At 38.5% G+C, this 22,969-nt stretch overlaps 1 protein-coding gene across 10 annotated transcripts in view; it reads right to left on the bottom strand.

The window, feature by feature from the left end:
* Nucleotides 1-22,969, bottom strand: part of LOC121911630 (ryanodine receptor 2-like) — a 189,332-nt gene that overhangs the window by 127,737 nt on the left and 38,626 nt on the right. For all 10 annotated transcript variants that reach the window (XM_042433296.1, XM_042433290.1, XM_042433297.1 and 7 more), the window contains exons 62-100: nt 22,578-22,699; nt 22,251-22,300; nt 21,917-21,977; nt 21,199-21,446; nt 20,449-20,530; nt 19,933-20,063; nt 19,460-19,780; nt 19,000-19,237; nt 18,480-18,567; nt 18,281-18,367; nt 17,971-18,132; nt 17,421-17,483; nt 16,377-16,505; nt 15,118-15,230; nt 14,155-14,251; nt 13,406-13,536; nt 12,520-12,571; nt 11,527-11,580; nt 11,158-11,257; nt 10,757-10,836; nt 10,023-10,099; nt 9,798-9,871; nt 9,403-9,483; nt 9,016-9,104; nt 8,564-8,692; nt 8,343-8,447; nt 8,004-8,085; nt 6,608-7,887; nt 6,384-6,448; nt 6,033-6,174; nt 5,802-5,888; nt 5,391-5,597; nt 5,053-5,183; nt 4,735-4,777; nt 3,177-3,307; nt 2,298-2,358; nt 1,785-1,931; nt 1,460-1,594; nt 98-254 (exon numbers count right to left, since the gene is read on the bottom strand). In XM_042433296.1, the coding sequence (XP_042289230.1) occupies nt 98-254; nt 1,460-1,594; nt 1,785-1,931; nt 2,298-2,358; nt 3,177-3,307; nt 4,735-4,777; nt 5,053-5,183; nt 5,391-5,597; nt 5,802-5,888; nt 6,033-6,174; nt 6,384-6,448; nt 6,608-7,887; nt 8,004-8,085; nt 8,343-8,447; nt 8,564-8,692; nt 9,016-9,104; nt 9,403-9,483; nt 9,798-9,871; nt 10,023-10,099; nt 10,757-10,836; nt 11,158-11,257; nt 11,527-11,580; nt 12,520-12,571; nt 13,406-13,536; nt 14,155-14,251; nt 15,118-15,230; nt 16,377-16,505; nt 17,421-17,483; nt 17,971-18,132; nt 18,281-18,367; nt 18,480-18,567; nt 19,000-19,237; nt 19,460-19,780; nt 19,933-20,063; nt 20,449-20,530; nt 21,199-21,446; nt 21,917-21,977; nt 22,251-22,300; nt 22,578-22,699 (5,632 nt within the window). The remainder of the gene's footprint in view (nt 1-97; nt 255-1,459; nt 1,595-1,784; nt 1,932-2,297; nt 2,359-3,176; nt 3,308-4,734; nt 4,778-5,052; nt 5,184-5,390; nt 5,598-5,801; nt 5,889-6,032; nt 6,175-6,383; nt 6,449-6,607; nt 7,888-8,003; nt 8,086-8,342; nt 8,448-8,563; nt 8,693-9,015; nt 9,105-9,402; nt 9,484-9,797; nt 9,872-10,022; nt 10,100-10,756; nt 10,837-11,157; nt 11,258-11,526; nt 11,581-12,519; nt 12,572-13,405; nt 13,537-14,154; nt 14,252-15,117; nt 15,231-16,376; nt 16,506-17,420; nt 17,484-17,970; nt 18,133-18,280; nt 18,368-18,479; nt 18,568-18,999; nt 19,238-19,459; nt 19,781-19,932; nt 20,064-20,448; nt 20,531-21,198; nt 21,447-21,916; nt 21,978-22,250; nt 22,301-22,577; nt 22,700-22,969) is intronic.

The following is a 22,969-nucleotide window of genomic DNA, read 5'->3' as shown; positions in this document are numbered from 1 at the left end:
TGTTTGCACTTGTGTCTTCATACATATGGTATACGTATGTAAATGCATTTTTCAGAAATGCACATTTCCTCAAGCTGAGCTGTACTGTGTGACTCACCCTGGATGATGGCCAGGAGGATGACGATGACAAAGAAGAAAAACGTGATGTCAAAGACAATGCGCTCCACCTCAAACTCATCACCGGCAGGGTCCTCGATCTCGTCACCTATGCCCCCACCTGCACGCACTCCTACATACATGTGGAACATGTAGCACTGAAATAAAATATAAAATAAAATACATTTTCATTTATCATATAGCATGTATTCCACCTTCTCTCATAAGACACTCAAACCATACACATCAGACACACGTTCTCTCTGACTGTGTTTGACAAAGATACAGTGGATGGAAAGTAAAGAAAATGTAATGTAATAAAGTTGTTTGTCCAAACTCCAAGGTTAAACACTGAATGCTGAAAACTCAAGTTCCAAAACAAAATGAGAATTTGTCTAATGCATTCATGCCTGCCTCCATGTTCAATGCTTTTTTGGGGAGGAGGCGGCAATTTAATTTTTACACAATTTCACAGAATGGTAGGGGGATTTTTAATCAATATTCTTCGCCTCAGACAGTACATTGCCCCATAAGGAGGTTTATGTAAGAATATGAGGCAAGAATAATTAACAGTCAAGTTGCTAGCAGGGACTTTACTGTGCTTTTAAGTGCCAAGGATGATGTTTTCCACCAGAAACTTGAACAAAACAAAATAAACATTGACTGCTGTACTGGCTGATAAAGTTTCAAGGAAAATTCAATATATGAAACTGGTGCTTATTTTTTGTAAGTTCAGGAGTAGACTGAAATGTCAGTAGAGAGTGAAATGTCTTTTTGTTATTTTCAGATAAATATTTTTGCCATTTTGAATTGTACTTGTCTGGAAAATTGTTGTTGTGGTGTTGTAATGATGTGAAAGGTATTGAAAATCACTGTTGCTAAAGTGCTGCTCAAAGTCAAGCATAAACAATAACACAATGAGGTGTGACTGAGGATTTACTGTAATACCACCTGCCTCCTATAATAGTAGGGTTTTATTCAAATGCTATCGCTGCCCATCCGCCTGCTTGCGTGAGTGACAGTGGAGTCCACATTAGAATAGAGCAGGCGGGTGTTAATGTTGTGAACGGCCAAACAAAGAGCTATGCTGAGGATTGAGGGGCTGTTTTCTATCCATGCGTCCATCATTTTATGGAAAAGCAGTGGAAGGGTTAGACGAGAGGCTGTTCTCACTTCAACAATACGGATCACTGTCAGAATCCTCCTCCACCTTCTCGATCCGAGAAGAGAGAAAATTAGGTATGTGGCTGTGTTTGTGTTAGAAAGATAAATATAGAGAGATAGAGATAGATAGAGATGGAGATTACTATGTGTATGTGCTTGAGTATATATGTCTGTGTGCCAATATGCTAATTTAACTCACAGTAAGCATGTCATTGCACTTCATATCTTGGGTGTCCTTATCGTCACTTTTGTTGTAAAACTTCCGGAAGAAGTTGAAGGCCACGACAGTGTAGAGATACACCACAACCGCCAACAGGCCCACAGTCAGGACCAACTGACAGACACACACATAATTACACATGGCAAGACAGAGACAGATGAGCTTTAATACACTTCTTCATCTCAGAGAACCCCCCCCAGTAACAGCCTACAGCGTGAGAGCAAACATCATATGCTTGTAAGACAGATGGATAGAGGAATAAAGACAGACTGACACACACACACACACGCAAGCACACACACACCTGTTTTCCGTTGTGTGTTACAGAGGAAAGGATGGTACGAAGTGTCTTAAAGCCCATGGCGATATCCAAAAGGTGGGCAGCGAAGAAGAAGTTGTTATAATGACCCAAAACCGACATGGCCATATACCAGGCCAAGTACAAGAAGAACTGCAAGCACACACACAAGCACATACACATAAAAAAACAGGCAATATAGATTACAAGATCAGATAGAGAGACAAATGTGTATTTTAGATAAGGCAGAATCACAGGATATTACCATCGTCACTTCTGCAGCATGCGCAATTGTATCAAACAAAATCAACAGCAGGACAAGAGATCAAACAAATGAGAGACGAGTCATAAAATATTAGATATGTTTTACACACACTGCTCAGTCATATTACATTATCTTTTAACATAAATTGCAGGAAGTACCACATTTATCTTGGCTTTGTACGAACATGAGGGCATATACAAAGACTCTAAGCTAAGCCATAAATTATTAGAGAATATTTTGCCAACTGGACTTACATTATCAGTGAATACAACTCCTAGTTTCCAGACCTGGTACTTCATGTCAATGGAGTTAAATCTGAAAAAAAAAAAAACGCATTATCAGAAAGATACATGATGACAAAAACCTAGAGAATAAGGTCAAAATGTTCATGGCTAAAATCAGACCCGTGTTGCTACAACGTCTTTTCTGAAAGAGCCTGTCTGTTAATGTGACTTCATTGCAGAATGTCCTGTTCTTCCTCAAGTACAACATAATGTTCTAGGACCTTCTTTTGTCTGGCCACCCTTGCTATGGTTACACACACAAACATACAACCTCACAAACACATACACATATTAGTGAAATGGCTATTAATAATGACATAGGCTATTAATGATGACAGCAGCGAAGCGATCGTCTGAAATGTTATTTCAAGGTGTAACTAACAAGGCCCAGACAAGAGCTCGACATAGTAAATAAGCCCATCTTGTTGATGTTCATTGGAGGGGCCATGTGAGGTTCCCATTCACCTCTACTAATGAAAGGTATTACAGAATTTGCTGTATTGATTTCCTTTTATGAACATTTCTCTTTTAAGTTGCCTGTATACAAACATTATTGCAGCTATTTTCCAGAGAGACACAGTATGCCACATGATTATCATCACTGCAATTTGCTTTGTGTACAGCCAGATGCTCAACATACTGAAATAAAAACACAAATGATCATTTTTTGAAGATCTCGTCCTTCGATTTGTGATGTGTTAAACTTAACTGTATGAAAAACAAGCAGAGAGAAACAGCATTCAATGCAAAATAAATGACTAAATAGCTGCAGTTTTCCATGGATACTTTTTATGAATGCAGAATTTCAAAGACTTGGGTTTTTTTTTAATTTATCTTTTATCTACTCACAGAGCACTCCAGGCAGTTTCTCTCTTGAGCCTGTCTTTTCTCTCAGAGCTGAAGTCTAAAGCAGCCTGGTCCAGACCCAGGAGTTCACTGATCTTCTCGCAGCCATAAAACTCACCATACTTGTCCATCACCTGACAGAGTAAGAAGACAAGTTCACACACACTGACTGAAACAACAGTTTTTAGTCTTTTCATCTGGATGACGAAGGAGAAGAGATTACTGTTTGAATTCCTCTGAACAACCTGTGTCAGTAATTGATGGTAACTCTGGTCCATGTTATTTTCATTGACTGCAAACTTATATAAATAATATTTATGTAGGCTTATATTTTGCTCTTTATCTTCCAACTAAAACATGTGTGTTGTGTACAGTAAACCTTGGCTAGTAAATATTTAAAATATCAATTATTTAACAAATGCAGATTGTCTTTATTGTACTGTTGTGGCTTTGTCAATTTACTTATAAACTTAAAATAAGAGCCAAACAAAGTCTAGTTTTATCACATGGCCCATTTTGTCACAAACATAAGCACTTATAAGTAACATCTACTGTACAACCTCCAAACTCAAAAGTGGATTCCCAGAAGCACTTTAAAGCATTATATTGTACCATCTGTTTTACTGCAGGCTTTTAAAATGATGCAATACAGAGTATTAAATGTAATGGGGTAGTGCCAGACATACTTTATATAGACCAAGTGGCCTCCCCTGTGGCAAAAAAAATCTCTGCCAAATTGTCTCGAAAGTCAATATATTTCTTTCAAAGGACATTATGGGCTTAATGGCAACTTTCACTCCTTCTAATGCAGGTGTTTGTGGCAATAACAAGCTATTTTACCTCACTTTTAAATTACTCTACAAATTAACAGCGTATTTCTATGCTTTATGTATCAAGTTATCAAGATGAAAAAGAAAGTTGCAAAAGTGCCCCTTAAATACAGTAGCAATATAATTTGAAAGTGTTGGCTGATATTCTTTCCAGCCAGTGTCCTCTGGTGAAGGTGCATACTGTGAGCTGCTACTCTGATGCCTTTTATTTGAGGAGTAGAAGAGAGTTGCTGCTTGTGAAGATCTGAAGACTAAAGGATTTTAATAGCTGGTCCCAATTGTCCTGATTAATTGATCGCTGAACTAGTAAAATTTTAGTTTATTTTAACAAACCTTTGATTCATTTTTCCTACAACAAATTATCCAGATTTTTTCTCTTTCATTTAGTTGAACATTCTCCAAGTCAACTAAGATCTCCTTATAAAAAAAAATTGACCAAAGAGTTTCTTAAAGCAAAAAAGAATTAATTTCCCTTCATTACAGGAGAGTTCATCTAAATGAGGAAGCTGAAAGTATTGCACTATCTCTCTCTGGAGACAATAAAATCATTTGGTACCTGATAGCAGAATAATTACACCTGCCATTAAACGGTTCATTAAATTTCAGTTAGTTTCTTAATGCAGTGTCACTGAGTGAAATATGCACACAATTACATACAAGCATAAGCACACTTAGAATAGTATGCATAATATTTTTGCCGTGCAGAATAACAGTTTCTCAGGAGATCTTACCTTCCTCTTTACAAATTTATCCCAGTAATTACTAGGAAATGATCTGAAAAGAACAACAAATAGTATCAAAAAATATTAATATGGAAAATAGTAATGAAACTATTGAAACAGAAACATAACTGAGTGAAAAACTTGTGTAGCAACATGTACTGACTATAAATAGGTGCCAGCAGCGAATTTATAAAACCTTACGTATAAAACATGATACATGTAACATACTTGTATGAGCATGTTAGTATGAAAAACATTATTTGAATTTATTAAAATGGTGATTCAAATATGACATCAGCCCAGTTGATTATGTAGCAATGAACATACGGTGTGTTAATGACCAGTCGATCCCATTGGCCTTTGATGTCCTCCTCAGGGGGCTGCTCTGTCACATACAGCCCGTCAAACTCCAGTCTTCGGGCCACTTCCTTCTCACGTTTGAAGATCACCAGTGGTACCTGCCAGTCACATCATTTGTCTCTTTGAATAGACAGATCGCTGTTGGGTCAAAGCCCATCTTTGTACACAATGTGCACTATTCTCGATTAGTCAGCGATTTTTTAAAATATACTGTAAATCTACAGTATATGATGGACTGAAATGAAATGGAAAATGTAAGTGGTTTCATTTCATATCTGCAAAATTACATGTTCAAGCCGATATACCTTGAGGTAGTAGTAACCGATAATACAACAGAAGGAGATAAGTGTGTGTGCGACAGCCAGGAAATGTAGAGATGGCTCCATGTATCCACTGCTCTCCTCCAGCACAAAATAAACTCTGCCCTCGTTGTCGTCTTCAGTAGCGGAGTCCTCGCTGTAAACAGATGTGAGAAATCCTTCCTCTTCTTGTGGTGTGGGCAATGATGCCACCTGGGAACAAAAGTTATCTTTTATCTTATCTAGGAATACTCTCACTTTAGTTAAACCTTTGCTTTTGAATAGTTATACAGTCTCAAGGGAATCTATATGCAGCATGATTATGATTCTACAATTAACCTAACAATAAAGGCTTTTTAACCTTTCCAAGTGAAGCAATTTAGTACTTTAGAATTTATTTCACACGCGCACTCTCACCTTGTAGAAGAGGAGGATGAAGTTGATTGCAAAGGTGACGAATAGAGCCAGCAGGCGCATATTATAAAAAATCCTTGCAAAGTAGCTCTGGATAAAAAGGGGACAAAAACATTAAGGTGTTTTCTACCTGTATATGTTTATATCTGAGCATGCAAATTGAAGTGGATGTACTGTAATTGTACATCCTTATCTGTGTCAGTATTTGTATGCATTAGTGTATTTGTATATTACCAGCAGGCTCTTGTTATGAGTGCTTATCATTTCCCAGAGGGCAGAATGTTGGCTCCCTGGTTCCTCTGACTTAGAGCATCTCCTGGCTCTCCGTTCTGCCTTTGCTTTCTCCTTCCCAACTTTTTCCTGAGATCCCTTCCCCCTGAAAATAGCCCCAACACAAACAGAGGGAAGGTTAGAGAGCCTCATTTTGAAAAGAGAATATCTGAGATCATGAAATCAGACTTTTTTTTAGTTTTTTAGTGTTTGTTTTGCGATGAAGCGTGACATCAACACCTCTGTGCTTAATTTGACGTATTTAACATATTTTTTATTGGTTTTAGACCAAGAATGCACAAGAGACTGACTCACTCTGCATTCTCTAATTCAGACATCTTCTCGTCCCCTTTTTCTTCTGTGGTGATGTGAGCCTTGGACTGCAGGCCGTAAAATCAAGGAAATTAAAAATTAATTTGAATCAGCACAGCATCAAAGCTGTACAAAATTAAGAAAATTAGACGTAACAAAAAAAAAACAGTGAGAAATACAGCATATTGATTGTCAAATATTATCCACAGACACAAATGAATCCATACCATCCCCTGATGTTTATCCGAAAAAGTGGTGTTAATTGTTTTGGAAGTTGTGTTGAACAGGTCAGTCAGACTGGCAGTGAGATCCCCTGTTATAAGTCTGTATTGACCTCCCTCCTTCTTCACTTTGAGGCCAAATATGTCTGTCAGTACATCCACCCCCCTGGGGGAGGTCACCTGCCGGATCTCCCTCAATTCTCTCTGTGAGGAGAAACTGGCTGAGTACTTCCTCAGTTGCTCCACAACACTTGGCACCTCCATGACCTCATCAAGCGTTGGCTCAAGGATACCACCGAGCAAGTCCGATATTCTCATCCTTTTGGCTCCCTCTATGAGCCCGCCACTGACAAAGGCTATGTACAGTACATATATGATGCTGCGAACAACAAAACAAATACACCGTACCACAGCCATTAAAATGAATCTGAGGAAGAAAAGAGCTGACATGAGGATATCCTTCAGAGTCATTTTCATCAGTGCCTTCAGGTTTTTGACAGAAAGTAGAGATGTCAGCAATAACCACCAATGATACATGAAAAACCTTCCCTTTTTGTCCAGGTCTTCCTCTTCACTCTTGTTTTCCTCTGCTCCTTTTCCAGCATATCGCTCTCCAGAGTCAGAGCCAGATATCTGGGCTGCGAGCTGCATCTCAAAGATGGTGTCCTCACAGAAATTGACAAACATTTCCATTTTTTCTTTCTCTCCACCTTCATTGACCACATCAAAAATGAACTGTCTCTTGGACTCCTTGACCTGAGGCTTCTCCCATTGTGTGCGGCTGGATTCACTGATCTCAAAATAGACACGTTCAATCCGCTTCCCACTGCCAAGGATCTCAATACATCCCAGATAGGGCTGGAAGTAAGTCAAGATACACTCTGCCAGTTCCAAGAATGTCCTTAGTCTTGAATCGTTGGGCATATGTTCAGACAAATTGGTGAGGAGAACAGCGATACTGAAACCGATGTCTTTGGCCGGCTCATGGAAGCGATCCACAAAGGCCTCATAATCCAGGATTTCACTATCGTCGGTGTCCATGCAGGACAGGAGGAAATGAGTCTCGTCTTGAGAAAAACGCTTGCAGTTCTCCATGGCTTTCTGGAAGTCCTTCCTGGAGACATATCCTTTACGATCAGGGTCGTACTCCTTGAAGGCATCTGAGGAGGTGAGGTCTTTAAGTTTGAGGAACATGTCAAAAAACTTGAGGATCATTTCCACATTGCCTGATGATTCCACCAACATATCCACCATCTGCTTTCCAATTGTTCCATTGACGACATTACCTGCAGGGAAGAGAGCCAAGCAGAGAAATACATTTCAGGATTAATGATAATTTAATTTAGTTGTTACTCATTTATGATCATAAATTGTGAAACAGCTGTATATGTGGAAAATTTACCCTCTAACATGGAAAGCAAAAACACAACCATGTCTTTTTGTAAATCCATGAGCTCTTTCAGGAGCTCAATTTGCCTTGAATCCTGTATTTAAGAACAGATATTTACAGTTACATTTTTTACATAGTGACAATTCATTTCACATCTTAAATTTTACACATTTACAGGACACATTATCAGAGCAGTTTATAACAGGAGCAACAATACATTAACAATAAAAGTTTTCTATCAACACAGCTAGCAGACAAAAAATAAGGGGGGCTGGGGTAGAAACCCTTCACTATCACCTCTAGCAACAGGGAACAAAGTTAATTAAATGTCATTGAATCAATGTTCTATACCTGAGAGAGCTTCATCTGCATGTGAGCAAACACATGAAGAAAACCCACCACCGCATCCCACAGCCGACTGTGAGCTAGACTCTGCTGGTTTCCAGTACATGGGCCCTTAATGCAAACATTGATAATGTGAACTGTTTCACTTTAATTTCAAGAAACATCTCAACTAGTAAAAGCCACAAGGCAGATGTTGTTATACCTAGAGGGAATGGAAACTTACTAACCTGTATGTACTCAGTGAGCGTGTTGAAGACCTGCTTAGCCACGTCTATCGCCTTGGAGAAGTTGTGTTGGCCATGTACATCAATCACATCCTTCCCTGAGTAGTACCAGTAGAAGTCACTGATTGATTCCTACAGTATTGCATAGGAAAAAAATGTATCAGTATGTTCATTGGCCTAATTAAACTAATGAAGTATCACTGTGATCAATAAAAGACTAAATGTAATGTTATGATTACATCATGATGAATTTAAGAATTTATGTAGATAATTGATCTGATGGCAGGTTTAACTCTATCCACACTGTAGCCCAGTTAAGGTTTGCAGTGATCATCAAACCATAATGGTCATACAAATATTTCCAAACAATAACTGGAACAGCTGTGTACTACTGTAGTTTGGTTTGGTTGGTTTTGTCTGATATCACAAAGGAAGACTTGTCATTTTATGCTTACCTGTACTCTTAGTAAATAGTCCACAGTGGATATAATGATGTTGACAGTCGTGTTGTTGCCTGTCTGTGTTCTCAAGTAATTCTGGAAATCTAACACATATAAAAAAGTATGAGCATGTTGAAGGAGCTTTGTAATGTATTTTATCTGGCGTGGACAATTGAATTGTAAAATGGACTTCAACTAGAGCCCAAAGCAATTTGTTGCACAGCAATTACAAATCAATGCTAAGCTTCCATTACCATAATTTAAATGTGGCAAAAAAAAAGAAACACAAAGGCTATTTCCTTTAAGTATGTGTTATAAATGATCCTTTATTTTGGAGACATTAATATACTTTATGTGAACTTTGTCACAGTGTGTAAGTGGATTCTGCACAGGACAAATAACCTGAGTTGTGTCCTTCACAGAGCAGCTGTAGAAAACGGAATAGGTCACAGGTTAGGTCTTTATCAGGCATCACCTTCTCTCCTGGGAAAAAAGACGGGCAGAAAATGGCAAGAAATAAATGGATGAAGGGCAAGGTCAAAGGGAAGGAGTAATACTGTAAGGAGTGGTTTGACAGAATGAATGAGAGACCATAGAAAGAGAACAGAGAAATCAGGCCACAATGGAGAGAAGGGAGACAGCAGTTCATAACATTCAAAACTGCGAAAGGCAAAATAAAAGGAATTTAGAGTGTGAATTTAGAGTATGTTCGTGGCCAAGGATCTCTCAGTTGGCTCTACTGCTATGACATGGCTTCACAGAAATAGCTCTTTTTTATTTCCATATGAATACAGTACCTGAGCTCTCGTCCATGGCCATGCCTAATCCTTCTGCTTTGTTCTGCCTCTCAAATGCATTCAGATCTAGAACGCTGGATAGACACACACACACACACACACATATACAAAAGGATAAGCAAAGCTTTTGCGCTCTTACCATTTTTTATCTATCAGAATGTGAAGCCTGTCAGCCTTCTTGACATTTGAAAGGACTTGTCAGGGAATTTTCCTATATTCACTCACCTACATGACCGTATGAGTCCAGCCGTGCTCTGAAAGAAGCCAACATCTCGCTTCTCTCTCAGATAAATCAGCATTTTCTATCACACAAAAGCATCAAAGACAAGGTTGATATGATAAATGCAGGAGGATCTCATCTGAAGCAGATTTGCTTCAAATTACTATTTTATTAAAAGTGATATGTTCTGAATAGGGAAACACTCCAGATGCTGAAGAAAGGGCCTTTCATAGAAATAAAGACTAATAAAAATAGTCTTGTAGTGATGGGATCTGTAGAGAGTTAACACGTTAAGTGTCACCATGACTTGAAAACTAATATCATCACATTTGTTTTGTAGCTGCTGCAACAGTAGCCCACTTCTTCCACAGTCCACAACCATTCAATGAATATTATATTTCACAGCTCTAATATTTCTAGTTTTAATATTTGTGCTTTGTGTTTTTATATGAAGAATTACTGCACTCATATTTCATATTTTTCCAATTGCGTGCAGTTAATCAAGCATTTTAATCTAGCTGCTGCAATAACGTTTTTTCTTAGTGTCACCTGATCTAATCTTACCTCTACTTTATTTTATCTGTGTTAATTATAATAATCTTTTATTCCATGAATCTCTTAAAATCTCTGGTCCCTCTCTGAAAGGGAGAAATGGCTAATGTCAAAGATACAATGACTATTCAAACCTATTTTATGGATCCAACCATGAACGGCTTTTGGGGAGACACTAAAGCAGTACCTGTTGAACAGTGGCATTCCCTCCATTGAGAACAGCAATACCCAGCTTCAGTGTAGGGGCAATCATGGAGCCCATGGCCCCTGATGGGATGTGAAATTAATCACAATCAGAGGACATACAGTCTGATTCAAAATGACTCAAATATTACATGACTGCTACACGATACATATTTGAAAGCAGGGGCGAATCACACCGACGGCTAATCTCTGTTCATCTGTTTCATCTCGGGAAACTGAACATGAACTGAATCACAAAGAAAAGCTTCACTTTAATCTCAGCTACTGAGACAGGGAGTCATGAAGTCGCTTACAACCGGCTCATCTAAAGAAACAATACCAATCAACTAAGCCACACACAAACCTTAATATCAGAAATTTACTTCAGTAGTTAACTTTTCCTACCTTTGCTCGCGCTGATGGTTTGCAGGACCATCTCAGAAGCTCCACGATGATGCAGCCTGGCCTGCTGGTACAGCAACTTCTGTTTCTCAATCTCCTTCTCCTGAGACACAAACAGGACAATCATTGTTTCAAATAATACATTTTATTAGCTTTTTATTATTCATTTGTTTTAGTTTGAGTTGTCTAAGTTGTTAATACTTTTTATTCATTAAATACAACTAAAATGTCTCAAATATTACTGATTCTTATATGTATTATTATTATTATTGCAATGGAAAAAATTAATTTGAAAAAAGTAAATCCAATCAAGATTAAAAACTGTATGGAAGAAGCACTAAACATCAATTTCAATAGAACCCATTTACTCACTTCAAAGCTTTCCACTTCCTGTTGTTCATCGTCATCATCCTCTGTGTGACAACTCTGGGAGAGCAAATGTACAAACAAGGCCATTAAAAAAAGGGGAGAAAATGAATCACTATGGAGATACAAAACCTACAAACACACCTTTTCACTGATTCACTAATTCAGGCATCTTTTCACCAGGTCCTTCAGCAATAAAAGAATCACGCCCACTAGATACAGCCTGGGGTTGGAAGATGAAGGTTGATCTAGACTAGAAGCACACCTTTCCACCAGAGATTATTACAACCAGTCTCAGAATGGACCTGATCCTGTGGTGAGACTCACAAAAGGCCCTGTTCATCATAGACCTGACGGTGCCATGGAAGGATGCAGTTGGTGAAGCATATGAACGCAAAAAGCTGAAGTACTCCGATCTAGCAACTGAAGCACAACAAACGGGCTGATTTACAGTCCGCATAAACAGGACTGAATCATTGACAGAACCCGGACTTCACTGATCCTCCTGAAGTTCTGTTGCTGCGTGGGCATATTAACGAAACACCAAAGAAGGACGGTACCCACCTGATGAGACCAATGAAGCGTTTACCCCTACCCCCACTGAGGGAATGATTGCTGATTACAACAACACAGGATTGTAAAACCAAGTCCTCTGAGTTCAACTCAACTGTTTTTCTTATATATTACCTTTGGCACAAAGAATAAAAGCAAAAACATGAAAGCAGTATGTTCAGTACAGGTGTCTTCAGTGTTTATTGCTGTCAAATGCTGGAAACTCACCATCAACCCAAAGCAACCTTTGTAGCAGAGTTTGCAAAATATAAGTACTTTTTAGTAAGTATTTTCTTCCCCCCTACTGAGCACTCCTCTGTCCTCCAGAACCAGGACCATTATTATATAACCCCTTTAAAATAATGCACAATTTAAATGATTTCATACATGAGTTGAACACATTCACTAATATTTAGGTACTACCAATGACATCACTCTCACATTTACCTTGGCCATAATAGCAGCGTAGGAGTTATACAGATGGTCATTTCCAAGCTCCCTGTGAACAGGGAAGACAGATGAGATAATATCAGTACATGTAAAATAATTAACAGATACAGCATGCTAAAAACAGCCGGCTAATCAATGACAGGATCTGGGCCGATCTGTAGCGGGTCCTCACCAGACCCATTCATAGTGCTTTAACGTGATCCCCCTTGATTATATACAGTAGTTGAATGCAGCACCGCCTCAAAACGCTCCTAGGCAGTGTGTGGATCTATAGCAGAGTGTGACCATTTTTCACAAGCCTGCCATGTGGCACTGAACATTTTTATTTATCACACCGGTGCGACTGGAGTCTGGCCGATGTGATCATATTTGATATCTTTGGTGTGACAGTGCAAGTGCAAGTGCTCTTCCACTCCCACCTGTGATGTCTTTATAATGACACGGTAAATTTAATGTTATGCTCTCAGGCGGCATGTAAGGTGCATGATGCTATAAGAATACATATTCACAAGTTTGTTTGACAAATAGCTTAAGCATTAGGTCAAAAGAGGTATCACAACAATGAGTGTCGATGAATAACCTAAAAAAATGGGTTACAACATTATTGGAATACTGCAGGAATATTACCACAATTTCCATTTTTAAAATTTCTACTAAAAAAAATATGTTCTGCAAGGTCAACCTAGAGACAACTGAAACATATTAAAAGGTTTCAGAAAAAGAGTTTCAGAGAAAAATGGATGTTGGGCAGAAAAAAAAAAAAAAAAAATCACACTTGATGATGGGTCTGAGTAGTAATAAAAGTAGAATGGGGGGTTTCTGCTGCATGTGATTTTTTATAATGAATACACACACATACACACACACACACACACACACACACCTCCTTTCTGTCAGGGCGCTTCGACTGAAGAGTGTAATGAGTTGTAGGAGGGGATCGATTGGTTTGGCACCTTCTTTCACATCCCTTTCTTCCTCTCTGTCGCCTCCACACAGCTCCATCACTCCTCCCTTCTGCAGTCCGAAGAGAGAGTAAAGACACTAATGTGTGCTCTTAAAAATTGTCACACACCAGCTATCCAAAGTTTCTGGTGGCTGACTAACATTTATACACTGCAGGTTTGTTCTCTGGCAAACACACACTATATACACAAACATACACAACATGAACACACAGTCACAGGCCTGAATGTTTTCCAGCGTAGCTATGAGCTTGCTGGTTTCACTGTAGGCTGATTCCCCGAACCCACCCGGTAAATAAAATCAATGAATCAATAAATAAAAAAGATGATTTCTCAAATTATTTTTGTTCAGTACATTTCTACGATCAGTCAGTCTGGTGGAGACAGTTTGGTCAGTTGCTGTCCTCAGAAGCTCAGACAGACAGCTGGTTCTGAACAGAGGTGGGTGTGGATTGAATGGGCACAACACTACATTAGTACTCATCTCTTGCCTATAATGTGGTGTGATTTGGTCTGGTAATACATTAAACTTCATAGCCTGCAAAACAAATTTAAAGGGACAATAAATAAGCATCAAAAGCAATTTTTTACCATATTTGTCCTATTCATAGGTTAAAAAACATGAATAATGCAAAAGTTTTATAGAATTATTTTATCCTTTTCCACTCACAGCTAAATCTTCCACAAGCTCCTCCTCAAAACTGTGGTCCTCAGCTGATATCCAAGATTTATTATAGCCTTGGAGGAACAGGTTGATCACTCTGTGCCTGAGAAGGGAGATGGGAGGGTGAAGAGACAACAAGAGATTTGATTTTGTCTTATCTGCATTACACAAATGCAAAAAAGAGATTAAAAAACAGGTAGCATAGAAGAAAATTAATAAACCATAATAAAGCACAGAATAGGCCCATTATAAATCATTTATCAAGGCCTCTTATGTTTATCTGAGGTGATGATTGTTACATCCACCAGAGACTTAAGAGTGCTACACTACAGCTATAATTCACAACACACAAACACCAAATTAATGTTTCTACATCACCTACAAACCGCATACAGTCAGAGGCCTTTCATATGCAAATATGTTAGCTCCCTTTGGACATGACATGCTTGTGACTGATTTACATTACCTTTTCATCACAGTAGTGTCTCCTGTATGATGCAGAGCTGCCATTTACATACCTAAATAGGTGTGTGGTCTTATGGTGCTACTGTATACGTTCATACATTTTCACTGCAAAAAAAGTTCTTTCTTGGGTGAAGAATCAATTTTAATGTGTGATATTAAATTATGGTTTGTTCCTATCAGCAGATCAAATTAAAGCCTTCAGCTAATGTATCAACAAAATTACAGCAATTTAAAAACCGTATCACTTAAAGGTTAACTTGATGATTAACCTTAATTTCATTATTTTTACCACCTCTTTTATTCCTTCACAATTTCAGAGGACTGAGAAGACTACTTCCAATACAATCATCTACACTAAAACCTACCCATCACTGGATCATTATCTCCCCACGGCAAGGCAAGAGTGCAAAGTGAATATTACTAATATTTAATAAGCAATTAACCTGAGTATTAACAGTGATTTTGTGGGTCCAAAGCATCTGTATATACGTAACGTGTTTGTACCTGGGTAAGTTGTAGAGGGGAGCCATCCTTAGACAGGCCACCACTGCTCGTTTTCTCTGCTTGGATAGGACCTTGTGCCACGCAGGTTTTTTATTTCTCTGTGGATGTTCCACCTGAACCCAAAATCAGAGATAGATAAATGCAACAATGCATTGCACATGAACCTCCAATGACATAAGTGGTTTCAGTTCATTGCAGACGTTCACATTCATGCATTTGTCTTGCATTTATCATGCATTAGCACTGCAGGCATTACTTTCTCGGATGTAATATACTGAAAATAAATTTATGTTTGGAATAAGGACATGTTTCTTATCATTAGCCTCCACACCTTGTAATATCCAACAGCTGAAAAGGAAGCAAATTCTAACATAGTCCTATGACAACTCTTAGAAATGAATTAATGCCGGCGGAGCTGAAATTAGATGAGAACAACAATTCAGCAACACTTTTTTTCACTATTAGAAGAATCTTCACTTCATTATTCATGTTTCTCTGCTCAGAATCGTCTTTATCAATTTCCCAGCAAGGACTTCACATCAAGACGGCTCTCAGGAAGGTTATACACACACAGAAAATTCAAAATAAAAGCTCACAACAGGCGCCCCCCCAGTAGCCTGGTTAAGACCCATGACACATAACCGCGACGTCCACAGTTAAAGTCTGGCGACGGACCTTTGTTGCATGTCATCTCCCACCTCATTTCATGTCATCTCTCTCTACTGTCCCTAGCTAATAAAATACCCAAAAAAATATATATTAAAAAAACTAACAAATGTTACAGATGGAGTGTGGGACTTTTGTCTCCCTTCTGGCGGTGAGAGTAATTACAAAAACACTGTCAACACGTGCTTACGTCACAGGCTCCACCATAGCCTAGTCCATCGCTAATGTTGCGGCTGTAAAACGGTAGCTATTGTTTTGAGCGTCACACAACACCCACGAAATGACTTGTTTCACTATGAGAATTTGATCCATTTGGTCTGATAACACACACAATTAAATTATTTTATCTCCATTAATATTAGCAGAGGGCTAGCTAGACGTTAGCCCCTTGGTCAGCGGAAATCAAATTGAATGTTTGGCCCACAAAATGTCTTCTTGACACTATTCTTGTCACTTTACTGCAGTTTACTACAGTTTACTGGTGTCAGTAAACTGTAGTAGTAAGTACACATTTTTGGTGGATTTGAAATTGAATATTTCTGAATGAATAACCAGATACAGCAGATAATGCTTCTTTCTCTTTTAAAGCTCACCTGGTCCAGGTAATGAAGAACTCGAGCAATTTCCAGTATCCTGTCTACAGTCCTCTGGGCGTCAGTGGTGACCCCTTGCTGGTTCGGGTGTTCTGAATAAAGAGTTTCCCGCTGCAAGCACTTTGACGTCTTTAAAGAGAAATAAGAATGGCACATTTATTTATTTTGTTCAAAAGTGCTATTATTTCAACCATTCAATTAAAAGTATTTTTAGAAAGAGGTGCTGCTCAAGAGGCCCTCGATCCTGAGGGCGAAATGAGGTTTATGACAATGAGAAAAGAGAATTAGCTGTTCAAAGCAAGCACTTTAAACAGGTCAAAACACATGAAAGACTGAATGAAGGAGCTTTGGTCTAAAATAGGTAATGAACATTATTAAGGAATCAAGTTGTTGTCCTGAATCTTGCTTTACCTATTGCTATTTTATTTACTTGAATTGTCATACTCCCAACAACAATACAGGCTGACTGCAGACTATTTCTTTGCCAACAAGAAAGGAGCAACATCTGTGCAAAAATATGATTTCTATTTAAAAAAAATGCTAATAATGAAGCAATATTTGTGCATTTTTCATCCTTGGCTTATGAATAAACATATTTATCACTGACTCATGAATTTAGTAATACTGCATGCATATTCTGTACAGTACTGTAATTATATCACAGCTTTGGATTTTACAGGCTACAAGAGTGTTCTTCAGTTTGATTTAACATACACTTGTTGTCTTAATTAAAAGTCACACGTGCTCAGGCATGTCAATGAATATGCAGACTGTAGAAACAATATGCACTTCATTCATACTTCAACTAAGAATAATCCAGAACAGGAAGTCATACAACCACAATATATCTTCCTTTTCATTTCATTTGCACTTAATTTCTGCTCCGAATGTGGATAGACTGAAGAATCTTTTTTTCCAACCCAAAGAAATAAAACCCCAAAAATGTACTGTATTACAACAGATTATCTTAGTCATATGAAACATTTGAATAATACTGTACTATATAAAAGTTTAAAACAACAAAAAAATGCAGGGAGTCTTTACCTGACTGTGAAGATGTAAAAGGCATTTAAAAACATGCTCCCGAATCTCATCTTCAGTGTTCTTCTGTGAAAAGTAAAGAAGGGTCAGTATTACATCTATACAACAGGGATATCTTAATCCAGGGTTCCCACACCTACTTAAACATCAAATTCAAGGACTTTTCAAGGACTTCCCAGGCCAGATTCCCTCAAATTCAAGGACCCAACACGGCATAGTTTGAGACACAGATCCAGGGTTATTACTCTCTCTAATTAATCTCTTGCCTTCTCTAACACAGCATAGCAAACAATATTTTATTCTTGCACAAAATATATACATTCAAGCGCTTTCAATGACCTATGTCTTTTTATGTTTGCTTTCAAAAACTTTCAAGGCCTTGATTTTTTTTTTCTTCTCAAATTCACAAACTTTCAAGGATTTCAAGGACCTGTGGGAACCCAGTTAATCATAACACACTGCAGATTATCAAAGAAATACGATGATTCATATTTTAAAAGCTTCTGTCATGGGGACTACACTTATGATGGTATTGTCTACATTTCCAACCAACCTGAGTGAAGCTGTTCTTAGCCAACATGATAAGACTCTGGTCTCCTGGAAAACAAACCCTGAGTCCCATAGGGAGCACTCTCTTCATGGAAGCAACAATGAGAGAGGTGTGTGTGGAATAACGATCTCCCTTTCTCTTCGTCCTCCTCTTCTCATGGTCAAACTGAGTATTGAGAAGCCATTAAGATAAATGAACATTTGTCGGACTAAACTGACAACTGCAAACAAACATTTTATGACTACCATACAACTACTAATAATATCTATGATGCAAAGAGAGGTCATGAGGTCAACAAATGAATTTGGCTGACCTTGGACATTTTGTCACTGTTGACCAAGAAAGCCAAGTTGTTGATTTCGTTTTGGATCACATAGTTCTGTTCCTCCCATTTGAAAGTCTGTTGTAGGAAACACAGATGCAAAAAAAATGACATGATTCATAGGATAAAGTAGAAGTTCGCTTATTGGCATGAGAAGAATGATAAAAACAATATTACATGTCATCCTCACATGAGATTTGGCCCAGAATATAAAGACCTCTGCCACCATGCTGAACAGCTGCTCAGCCTCAGGGTTTGACTCTTTCTGCCAGCTGGCTCTGAGACAGATAGTCCAAAATACATCACATTATCATCACAGAATGTACAGCTGTGAAGATCAACATAGGCCTCAAATAATAACTAAAATAATCACTCATTGCCACATGTCTCATTTTGTAAAAAACTACTTTTTTCTACATATATTTTTTCTATCTTTTTCAGTAATTACAACTCACCCAGGGTTGATGGTTCATTGATAGTTCCAGAAAAAAAGTGGAACTTTGAGTAAGAAACTAAATCATGAAGATATATTTTTTCTAAATGTTATACCATTTCAGCTGACATTGATGGAAATTTTATGTTCAAAAGTTTTGTGAAGGACAAGATGATTACCAGCCTCTAGTGGGGTGAAATGTGGTATATAATATAAAATTTAGTAAAGTTCTCAGAAAATAAGCTTCATATCCAAGCTCTTCGATGGTATGACTTACCGATTAGAATCCACAAATGGGATGAGAAGGGGATAGAAGGCATAGAGGTCTCGCACCAGCACTGTGAACTTCTCCTGTATTTGCAGCTCTGCTTCAGAGGTATCACACCTTTCGGCTTTCATCTGCTCCTCCTCTAGCAACACACATTCTGCCCTCTTCCTCAACTTCTCCATCAGTGGCAGGAAGTGGCTCTTTAACAGCTCACCACGGGCTTTACATATGATTGGCTGAGAAAAAACTGAGATATACAGTACCAGTCAAAAGTTTGGGCACATCTTCCCATTCCTTTGAATGAAAAAGTGTGTCCAAACTTTTGACTGGTACTGTATAACTGACAGTCATATTGATATGATTGTTAATAGTGAGGAAAAAGGAGAATGAAAGGCATAACTGATGTGGAATAAAGAAATATATACATATATAGACACAACACGAACAGAATTGTATGTGACCACAATACCTGCCAGCTGTTTCATCCATTCACAATGGCTAGCACCCACATGGTTGTGGACGATACGGAGGATGTTGCCAAGTAAGTCACTCCCATGCTGAGGAATGACAGAGCTGCAGATTGGGTTGTCTCGCTGGCCCTCGGGGCCCCAGTGCCACCAATGGGAAATGTAACTGCACAGCATGGGCAAGGTGACCTCCGTGATATGGATGTAGTGGGCCTGGCAAGCTCCGGCTCCAGCACCTGCCAACTCCTCCACTTCTCCCAAAGCTTGTTCCAGAGAAGGCAGGAGGGGAAACATGTCTTCCACCTGATCCTGCAGCTCCATTTCTAGCAGAAGCAGATATGGAAAATGACACATAGAAAAGAGAGGGATAAGATAAGAGAGGTGTGAAATGTTCAGGGAGACCAAAAAAATAAAATGACAAAATATGGTTGAAAGGAACAGTGTCTACTCAGTTGTGCATTTGTATGCTTATTACCTTCTCTCTCAGTAGCACTCATGGTGTTATAGATGGAATAAGGGTTGTTTTGGTTGAGGGCTGGCTCCAGGAAACATACAGGAAAAGCTCCAGTCAGGGCTGCTACACAAGCACCTGCTGCTGGCCTCTGCCTGAATGGAAACTCACTGTTATACAGGCATGAGACTGACTGCTGTCCTAATGTTATCACACATTTCAGAGTTTATTTGCCAGCTGCTTAATTTTGTCTCACAGGTTCAAATATTTTCTTATCTTTCCTTAGCCTTATTACATTTATTAATAGCCAACAATAATGTATAATCAATGAGTGTTAATTTATATAATTTTAATAATTTCTACGTATTGTATATACACACAGTATTAAGGTAACATTTAAGAAGTCATTTTTTTAATTGAAAGCTTACATGAGAAAAATAACAGTATCAATGTTAAATGGAGAAAAACCATGATTAAAAGAAGACATTACTGTCATCAGCACATTCTGAAACTGAAATGTCTTTGCAATATAGGCAATACCCCTCCATGTAGATGCTGCCGGTGGTGCCAATAGAGTAAAGGCTGTTGAGGATCCTGTAACAGGACACCTGAATACTGCCCACTGGAAAGACAAGGTGATACATAGAGATGACATCCTTGTAAGGTTTCTCTCAGAAGCTGATAGCATATAAACAAAAAGAAATGGACTAGCTAGATAGCTTCTGAGAATGATTCCTGTAAGGTCACAATATTAGTAAGGGAGACAATATGCTCCTGCTGCTCTGTGGCCATGACTGAGACACTTAATGAGACCTGGTTTCAAAGATGTGGAAGGTACAAAGTTGAGGGGAGGGTGTCCCTGTGTGATTTCAGGGGTGTGGAAACCAGCTGTTCAACCTGCTCCTTAGCATATGGAGGGAAACAAACAAGACCACTGGAAACACATATGGCAGTGGTTGAAAATTTGCTATTGTGAGCTGATACATGAAGGTATGGAAATGGGCTACATTTGTAATTGTGTATTTTAGGGCAAAGTAGGAAAATATAACATATATTCACCAGGAGATACAAAGTCACACATTTATTTTAGAATATTTTACAACCTTCATAATACATTTTATATTCTGAATTTTCATAGTTCAGTGGCTGAAATACTAGGAGATATGCATGACATTTAGGAACTAATTTATCTCTGAACAGAGCAGTGGCAGTAGACACTTGAACAATTTACAAATGCATACCACATTAATATTCTCCCTAGACAGTGGCCTATACTGAGGTAACTCTTACCCAAGAGGTCCACTCCATATTTTTGATTTCCAAGATGCTGAAAGAGGGAGGTGAGGGTGGGGAGAAGGGTGGAGGTTGTGTAGCTGAGAACCTTTCCCACTCCTCTCGCCTGTTGACCTCTACTCTGAGGCAAAGAGACCAAGGTCACAGAAAGGTTTTCCACAGTCATCTCCAGATCAGCTGCAGCTGTCTCGAAGAATGAATGCATGGCCGCCTGGATCGACTCTGGGGCTGATTTCATCAGTGTCCTAGGGCCAAAGGGTGGAAAAATTAATTAGTCTGGTTGTAAAAATGTCTAGACAACTGTATATGTTATTGAAAAAATGAATAACTGATTTTTTTTTTTAATAAAAATAGATACTGTAGAAGTAGCTATGTTATGTATAAAATTAAAATCTGAAGGTGTCATGCAGTGTCTCTTTTGGCTAGCTATAATAAAACTAGTTAGGTGGACTAAATCAGTAATCAACATGGCAGACAATTCAAAATGACATCAACCTCTGCAGAGCCAAGATTCTACTTCTACTGTCATGCTTCAGAGGCATTGTCTTCAGGGAGTAAAAGGGATATCAACCACAATTAGATAGCATCAGTGTATCAGTGGATCAATTACACCAGTCATCTCATCCTCAGACATGGTGGTGTGACACTGTTGTGACCACGGGCAGAGCGAGGAGATCGATTTAGGCAGAGTGTGACTTTAGTGCCATCTAGCTACCTGGCATCAAGAGCCTGGGCCAGAACGTGGAGGCAGCTTGCAACTGATGAGGCTTCGTTTCCTGGGAAACACACCCACATACACATTAAATTCAAACTATGAGCACACATATGCAGACAAAAACACATGCAACTACAGAATAGGCATAAGCACACTCAAAGAATTAGATGAAATCCAACAATTACTGCATCTTAGGTATGCAGAGAGAGAAAAAAAATTACATTAAACCAATATAATAGTCAGCAACAAAAGTGCAAGCCAAGGTAGCAACAAATAACCAAGCAAGTGGGAAGAATTAATGTCTAAATAAGCTTTATCTCCACACTATTCTTACCAAAGAGTGAGATCCTGTGTCTTACTAGAGATGTAAGCTTACAAAAGAGGCTGGATGTGAGGAGAAAAGACAAAAGAAGTAATCAGGAGAGAGTGGCAAAGTAATTAAGGGACACAAAATCAGGAGAACAAGAGCACAGAACAATCAAGCCATCCTCTGTGAAAACCCTTGAATAAAATAAAAATGTTTAATTACTATGCAAAACATATCAAGAGGAATTGTCCCATAATAATATGATGTGCAAGAGAATAATACATTTTAAAATAGTGCTAGTTGAATTAGCTGTATGTCCTGTATGCTGTATGTTTTGTTGGGCATGACACATACCTTGAAATCATCTCCTTTTCCCTTTTAGAGGCATGGCTTCTATTAACATTTGAGCAGAGAGAAATGGACAGGAAATACAGACGGTGGCTTTTCACATATTGTTCCAAGAGAGGAAGGACAACCTGTAGAAGGGGTAAAGGCCACTGGTCACTTTTGAAATCAATGTGTATATTTCCTTAAATGAAAATAAGTCTCAGATTACCTTTGCCATATTTCTCTTTCGGGGAAAAAATTTAAATTCTTAAAACATTCTTGTTGGCTATTATTTCAAATATGAACCATCAAAGTGTCATAAAACATTTTTTACACCGCAACATCAAATACATTCTGTGCCTGTTTGTTGCAGTGCTTCATTGAAGCTATATCTCATTTACATTTAATTTAAAGACACA

The sequence above is a fragment of the Thunnus maccoyii genome, chromosome 14 (genome assembly GCF_910596095.1).
Source record: "Thunnus maccoyii chromosome 14, fThuMac1.1, whole genome shotgun sequence".
Taxonomy (NCBI): Eukaryota; Metazoa; Chordata; class Actinopteri; order Scombriformes; family Scombridae; genus Thunnus; species Thunnus maccoyii.
This window is presented reverse-complemented; position numbering and strand designations above follow the sequence as displayed.